Genomic DNA, 8,025 nt, shown 5'->3' with positions numbered 1-8,025 from the left:
GTTTTTTAATTTAGAATTATTTAACTAAAAGATAGTGGTATTTTACGCTCCATTTGTTTTGAAGTAAAATATTTTCAGTAAAACATTTTCAAATGTTTGGATTGACCTAAATACTTGAAAATGCAAACACAAATCACCAACCACCACGGATGCAAGCACAAACCACCACCAACTATACCAAATCCAAATTGCTGAAGACGAACCTGTTTAGCGCTGCTATCTTGCCGTTGAGGCTTTGTACTTCCTTCACATTCTTTGGTGGTGCCATCTCCATTATAGCCCGGATCTTGTCTGGATTGGCCTCGATGCCCCTCTGGGAAACCATGAATCCTAAGAATTTTCCTGCTATCACCCCAAAGGCACACTTCCCTAAATTAAGCTTCATGTTGTAAGAGCGAAGAGTGTTAAACGTTTCCCTGAGGTCTTCTAAATGATCTTCTTCCCTTCGACTTTTAACCAGCATATCATCTACATACACTTGGACGTTTCTCCCGATCTGCCATGCGAACATCTTGTTCATAAGCCTTTGATATGTTGCGCCCGCATTTTTTAGACCAAACGACATTACCTTGTAGCAGAAGATGCCTTGGCTGGTTACGAAGGAAGTTTTTTCTTGATCATCATCGTGCATCTTGATTTGGTTGTAGCCAGAGAAAGCGTCCATGAAGCTTAACAGCTGGTGTTGAGCCGTAGAGTCTACTAGAGTGTCGACTCTCGGGAGAGGGTAGCTGTCTTTAGGGCATGCCTTATTTAGATTGGTGAAGTCTACACACATTCTCCATTTCCCGGAAGCTTTCTTGACCATCACTACGTTTGCTAGCCAGTCGGGGTAGTAGACTTCTCTAATGAAATTTGCCTCTCGTAGCTTGCGGACTTCTTCGACTATGGCTTGATCCCATTCTGGGGCGAAGACCCGCTTCTTCTGCCGGATGGGCAGAAAGGATGGTGATACATTCAGCCTATGCACCATGACGGAAGGGTCTATTCCTGGCATGTCCTCGTGACTCCAGGCGAATACGTCCTGATTCTCTTTGAGGAATGTTGTAAGTGTTTGCCGGATTGCGGGACTTGCAAGGGTTCCAATCCTCGTTGTCTGGTCAGGTCTGGAGCCGTCCAGGGGTATTTCTTCAAGCTTCTCGACTAGCTCCGTCGTGCTCCGGTGCTCTTCTATGGTGATGGTTTGGAGGTGATCATCCATTTCCATCATGGCCACGTAGCATTCACGTGCGGCAATCTGGTTTCCACGTAGTTCTCCGACTCCGTATTCTGTTGGGAACTTGATCATTAAATGATAGGTTGAAGTTGCCGCCTTCCACGCGTTGAGGGTGGGTCACCCTAGGATAGCATTATAGGCAGATGAATGGTCGACCACGAGGAACGTTACGTCCTTTGTGATTTGCTGGGGATAGTCGCCTGCTGTCACAGCCAACGTGACCGCGCCTAGCGGAAACACCTTTGCACCTCCAAAACCGACAAATGGGGCGTTCGTTGGAACCAGTTGTTCCCTGCTGATTCTTATCTGTTGGCATGCCGGGTAGTACAAGATGTCTGCCGAGCTGCCATTGTCGACCAACACCCGATGCAAGTTGTAGTCCCCAACCTGTAGGCTGACAACAAGCGCCTCGTCGTGCGGGTGGTGAAGACGTCGCGCATCTTCTTTCGAGAACTCGATAATGGGGCTTTCCCTTCGAGCTACCTTTTGCACTGGACCCGTCAGCTGGACGTTTTGGACCATCCGAAGGTACGTCTTTTGAGCCTTTTTGGACGGCCCGATAGCCATCCCTCCTACAATCATTCGTATGTCACCAACGGGAGGTCTTGGACGGTCATTATCTCGTCGGGGGGGGGGGGTGCTCTAGAGGTGCTGGATCCGCTCTTTCCTTACTTACGAATTTCTATAATTTCCCTTGCCTTATAAGGGCCTCGATTTGTTGCTTCAAGTCGTAACAGTCGGCTGTGTCATGGCCGTGATCTCGGTGAAAGCGGCAGTACTTGTCTCTAGAACGCCTACTAGGATCCCCCTTCAGCTTTCCAAGGAAGGTCAGAGCCCCTTCGTCCTTAATTTGCATTAGGACTTGATCTATTGGGGCGGTTAGCAGGGTGAAGCTTGTGAATCTCCCTCTCGGAGGTTTAGAACGCCTTTCGTCTCTTCGATCTCCTGTTCTGGGCCTCTTTCTCCCTTGGTCTGGTCGTGCATCTTCCTGTCTCTCCCTTTTTCTCGGCTTCTCTTCTCGGGCCTGCAACGCGTCCTCAGCATTCATATACTTAGTAGCCCTGTAGAGTACCTCCGACATGGTCTTCGGGTCGTTTTTGTATAGGGAGAACAAAAACTTGCCTTTTCGCAACCCATTTGTGAAGGCTGCTACAAGTATTTTGTCGTTGGCTTCGTCAACCGATAGCGCTTCCTTATTAAAGCGCGTTATGTAGGATCTTAACGTCTCGTCCTCTCTTTGCTTGATACTCATCAGGCATGCCGTGGACTTCTTATACCTGTGTCCCCCAATGAAGTGTGTAGTGAATTGAGCGCTTAGCTCCTTGAAGGTGCTGATAGAGTTAGGCGTCAGCCGGCTGAACCATACCCTTGCGGGGCCTTTGAGTGTTGTGAGGAAGGCCTTGCACATAATCTCGTCTACTACCCCCTGAAGATGCATCAGGGTTTTGAAATTTTCCAGGTGGTCCAGAGGATCCTTCACCCCGTTATAGCTTTCTATATTCGGCATGCGAAACTTGTGGGGTAGGGGGAAGGAGTTCACGGCCATAGTGAAGGGCGAGTCGGTACGGTTGACTAGATCATCAAGATCACTGGAGACTCGCCCCTTGAGGGCGTTCATCATAACCTCCATCTATTCCCTCATTGCCTGCATCTCGGCGGTAATATGTGGTGGAGTCGCATCCGCGAGGGATGGCATGCTCACATGCTGCCTCTCCGGCCTGCTTGGGGCGTGGCTGCCCTCAGGTTTCTCTTGATTCTTCTTTGGAGCGCTAGTCCCTTCCTGATCTTCTGGTTGGTCATTTAGTGCTGCATTCTTCTGGCGCAGCTGTTCTTCCAAGCCGAGATTCTGTTTGGTGAGACGCTCCACGGCGGCACCGAGAATCCGAACTTGTCTCTCGAGGGCAGTCGTGGGTGGTTCCTTTCCTTGTACGTCATTAGTAGTCGCCATTGAGCGAGTGAGTACCATGCAACCCTTTAGTCCGGGAAACGATAATATGGCTTAATTACGAGTTTCCCACAGACGGCGCCAACTGATGATGCCGAAAATATCAACAGTGAGTTGCACAATGCTCGTACCCTCGAAACGACACCTGCACAAAGAAAAGAGGACCTAACAGAGAGTACGGGTGTGGTGCCGGCCAAATACCCTCCGAAGGTCAAGTTAGAACTTCTTTCAACTCTAGAGTGCTAGAGAGGGGTTCATTATGCGTACCTCGATTTATGAGAGTATTAGGCTTTTATAGTAGTTGAGGGTTGACCTTTTTCCTTGGAGTAGAAGTCTTTTCCTTATAGGAATCCTCATGGGCGCGGATCGCGGAATCCTTTCCTTATAGGATTCTAATACTGATCGTGGGATACGAATAATTTCCTTAAATACCACGTGCGGAGGCCAAGTCAGAATTTTACACATATCCGTCGGCATAGGGGTTGTCGGCTTGCCTTATCCCCGTCAGCCATGTCGTCGTCAGTTCATTGCAGCGCTACCCAAGGGCTCCGAATCCGCATCCGTCAGCCTTGGATCCCTCTGCTTTTCCAGTTGTCCGAGGGCATCAGCTGACGGGTTGACCATGATTTATTTTTACGTATCAGACCCAATTGAACTCCAACTGATTAAAATTAACAAAAAATAGACTAATATCAGCAACGAAACTAGCAAGCCTCCAAGGCACGACTGCATCTCTGTTGTTCACTGCCTCTATGCAGCTTCTGGAGTCACCTTTTAACACCGCGTGCCTAAACTGCATTTGACTAGCCAGCTAGATGGCCAATAGGATAGCTTTGGCTTAGACAGGGATGTCGGTATTCACTTTCTTAGAAGATGCAACTATCTGTTCGTGACTTTTATATTCATTTGATAATAAATATAGCCTCAGATATAGAACATTAAAAAACAGGCTAGCTTTTTTAATTAATGAATCATTGTTTCACATAACTCATACTGACAATCAATATTTTGATAGACCATTTCCACTTTAGAGAAATTGCTTGAAATGTTATTCTTTGATAATTTTGTTCCTCTCCTCAAATGTCATTACAAAATAAACATGCGAAGATAATGAGCATTGAAAGCCTTGATCCTATACAATTAGCCAAAAAGATGCAGCAATCTAAGCTTCATAGACTCTGCACTCCTCATCAGCTGGGTTTGCCTTGCAGAAGTCCTCTAATGGATCTCCGCTAGCTGCAAAAACTGAACCTGGCCACCTTAATGCTACCAAATGAGCCAAATCAACGACCCTTTGGCTGAAACAAAACCAAAGTCAGGTCATAATCAAAGTTACACTGAACGAATAGTCAAGCATTCTTGGATTCTTTTACCTACTATAAATGAGCACTTCTAAGTACTAACTAATAGAAAATATAGTTAAAGTATGAATCCATATGATTCAGTATCCTCACCTGTATCCCCATTCATTGTCGTACCAGGCAACCACCTTGACCATATCATCACCCATGACCATTGTCAATGAAGAGTCAATGGTAGAAGAAACATCTGTGCACCGGAAGTCTACTGAAACAAGAGGGATATCACACACATCCAATATTCCCTTCAATGGCCCCTCAGCTGCTTTTCTGAAGGCTCCATTGACATCTTCTGCTGAAATGCCCTTCTTCGCAACGTTTATAACAAGGTCAACAACGGACACATTAGGTGTAGGCACACGGAGTGCAATGCCATTGAGCTTGCCCTTGAGCTGGGGTAGCACTAGAGACACGGCCTTGGCTGCACCAGTGCTTGTTGGGACTATGTTCAATGCTGCAGCCCTGGCTCGCCTCAAGTCTCTATGTGAAGCATCCAAGAGCCTCTGAAGATACACAACGTAGGCTATAACTTTTAAGTACCTTTATTTGAAATCATTATAACACTGAGCATTTTTATGGGAATTTTTTAATTATTATTGTAAGAGCACATTATTTGATCTCTTTAAATTGTTGGAATGTTGTACTCAATGAAAACAAAATGAAGATATGACCCTACATGAGGAGAAAAAAATCTGTGTTTGATGGTTTACCTGGTCTCCAGTGTAGGAATGAGTGGTTGTCATGGTTCCCTTGACAATGCCTGCAAAATAAGAAATAATTAGATGTATTTTCTCAAAAGCCTCTCTAATGCTGAAAGAAAATTGAAGCATGTGTTATGGCAAGCACAATTTCAGTCTCATATTCATGTGCACAAACGTCTAGTCCCAGAAGCCCTTATTTGATTTATGCTGCAAAATTTTATGAATCCTTACTGAATTCCTCATCCAAGACTTTCACAAAAGGAGCCAGGCAGTTAGTGGTACATGAAGCATTGCTGCAGAAGGAAAATATTTGACCGCCATTTAGAATATATCATTATAAGAGGTAACATGTATAAGAAATTAAGTAGCTTAAGCACAGTCATAATTGTTTGGTTAGCATGTTAATTAGACTATATGGGAACACTGACCTAACAATATTAGCAACCTCGTGCGAGTAATCCTTTTCATTTACCCCAACAACATAGGTTGGAATGTCAACACCTTTTGCTGGAGCAGTGATGATGACTTTCTTGGCACCAGCTTGGATGTGTTTCCCAGCACCGGGACCATCCACAAACACTCCTGTTCCCTGTGGGAAAATTAATCAATAATCTTATAAGGTCTGTCCAAAATAGAGCCAACTTGGGAATTTTTTTTTCCATGAATTACGAAATTTCTTATGCTATCTTGCACTTGAGGAGACTCTAATAGTTGAAGAATGAAAGGACAGGACTTACCTCAATAACAATGTCAATGCCAAGTTCAGCCCAAGGGAGCTTGAGAGGGTCCCTGTTGGAGACAACCTTGACGGGCTTACCATCAACGGTTATGGTGGTGTCGTCCAGTATTTTCACATCTGCTTTGAATGTCCCCAGCATAGAGTCATACTTTAGCAGATGTGAAGCCTGTATTGGCAATGATCAATGAAACTTATTAACATTAACCAAGTTAAAAGCATGGTAATTCAGAGCTCATAAATAAAGTATCTTACATTCTTGACACCACCACTGTCATTGACAACGATAACATCAAGGGGTGAGTTTTTGCGCCCATGCCAGCATCGGAGGAAGTTCCTGCCAATACGTCCAAATCCGTTGATGGCTACCTTCAGTTTGGCCACTGTTTCTCTCCTAACTGGAGCTGATCCTGTTGTCTAATTTCGGTAATATGTGCAAAGTAATTAGCAGTGACAATATTCAGTGAATACTTACATAGTCATCTTAGAACCCCATAGCTATAAAGCTATAAAGCTATAAATTCTGAAAATTTTTATGTTTTATTCTTTTCATTTGTGTATGTCTTGCATACCTCCCATGTAACCTTTTTTTCTTCTTAGATAAATCTAATTATCAAAAAAAAAAAAAAAAAAAAAAAATTTTTCTTCTTAGATAAATCTAATTATCAAAAAAAAAAAAAAAAAAAAAAAAGAACTGAAGGTTCTATTGGAAGTTTCTGGCATATGCATACATTCTATTATTTTTTTAAGACATTAAAAGCGTTACATTAAATTTTTAATAAATTTTCATTTGTGGCATGGCTATTCTAATTGATAATTGCTAGTTTGTAAATTGAAAATTCGTTATGAAGTATAAAACTCTTCAGTGAAGGTCTTGAGTTAATAAGAGTGCCTCTTAGGTTTAAGCTTATGAAAAATGTTAGTTTTTGTTAATGTTGCAAATCACATAGAAGGTTTGAGGTTGTAAAACAAAGCAAGCTACCAGAAGTTGACACAAGATTAATTTGATAAGTGGCTACTGGCTAGTCAAGCAGCATATCCTTTGGCTCAACTTGATTTTGTTTTACACCCTTTGAAAAGCTGAATAAAAGTTTGCTAAAGCTTGAGGATTGAACTCTTCAGTTACAGACTAGGAGAAACCATCTGTGTGGCTTATAAATTTGTTCAAGGCAAAGTTATTTTTTTACTGTTATTTTATTTTATTTTTTTCTTTCCTCTTTTCTCTTCTAACAAAGTTTTAGAGGCATGTTTGATATGTTTCGGATTTATCATTGGATTGCTAAAGCAAAACAACGTATAATCTCTGTTATCCTCTTTTAACATATATCAATCCATACTTCCATGGTCTAGTCTATTTTACTCTTTAAAGAAATATCAATCCAAGAAGGAAGAGAAGATAACCTTGGGAGTAAGTTGGGCAGCCACAGCATCAAAGAAGGATGCCCCTCTAGCATTCTTGGAGTAGGTCAAACATGTACTGGATCTTAGCCCAGAGAACTCAGCTACTTCCAGCCTCTGTACAACCAAAATGAATTAACAATCCCAATAAACAAGAAAGCCACTAAAACATCTTCTAACATGAACAGATGAACTTATGCAGAGGGACACTACCTTAGAGGAGCATTGGGTTGGGAAAGAGTAGAAATTCTTGGAGGGAAGCCTTGTGCTGGTTGGAATTCTTGAAGAAGCTAGAGCTGCATGGCTGGCCATGGCTGCAACTAAAGCTATGTGACCAATTTCCTCAGTTTTATAGAGCTCAGTTCGTTTTTTTTTTTTTTTTTTTTTCAGTTAATATAGTCACTTTTTAATTGCTTTTTGGTTATAAAAATTTTATGTGAAAAAATAATTTAGACACATGACATCACATGAGTAATATATTGTTTTTTTAATTGAAATATTCATCGTCACATTCTAAGCTTTAATTGAGGTTTTTATATTTTACAATTTTAGTGTGCACTAATCATAACATGTTGCATAGATGATTGTGAAATGTTTCTTTTTTATATATTTTATTTTAATTCCTATAGTTATTGTAGTAGATTGGGATCAAAACGTTTCTCAAAAAAGTAAAT

General features: G+C 42.3%; 1 protein-coding gene across 1 annotated transcript; it reads right to left on the bottom strand.

Annotated features, from left to right (window-relative positions):
• Window positions 1-4,089: 4,089 nt before the first annotated feature.
• Window positions 4,090-7,727, bottom strand: LOC112023637 (glyceraldehyde-3-phosphate dehydrogenase B, chloroplastic). Its single transcript, XM_024056259.2, has 9 exons — window positions 7,565-7,727; window positions 7,355-7,468; window positions 6,209-6,370; window positions 5,955-6,122; window positions 5,646-5,806; window positions 5,449-5,510; window positions 5,227-5,276; window positions 4,613-5,019; window positions 4,090-4,456 (listed from the first exon to the last, which is right to left on the bottom strand). Exons 1-9 carry the CDS (start codon window positions 7,661-7,663, stop codon window positions 4,321-4,323), a joined length of 1,359 nt encoding a protein of 452 aa, XP_023912027.1. The 5' UTR covers window positions 7,664-7,727; the 3' UTR covers window positions 4,090-4,320.
• Between the last annotated feature and the right edge of the window lie 298 nt (window positions 7,728-8,025).

Source organism: Quercus suber, unplaced genomic scaffold, assembly GCF_002906115.3.
Source record: "Quercus suber isolate HL8 unplaced genomic scaffold, Cork oak 2.0 scaffold_6, whole genome shotgun sequence".
NCBI classification, from domain to species: Eukaryota; Viridiplantae; Streptophyta; class Magnoliopsida; order Fagales; family Fagaceae; genus Quercus; species Quercus suber.
The sequence above is the reverse complement of the archived record's forward strand: the minus strand, read 5'-3'. Positions and strand labels throughout refer to the sequence as shown.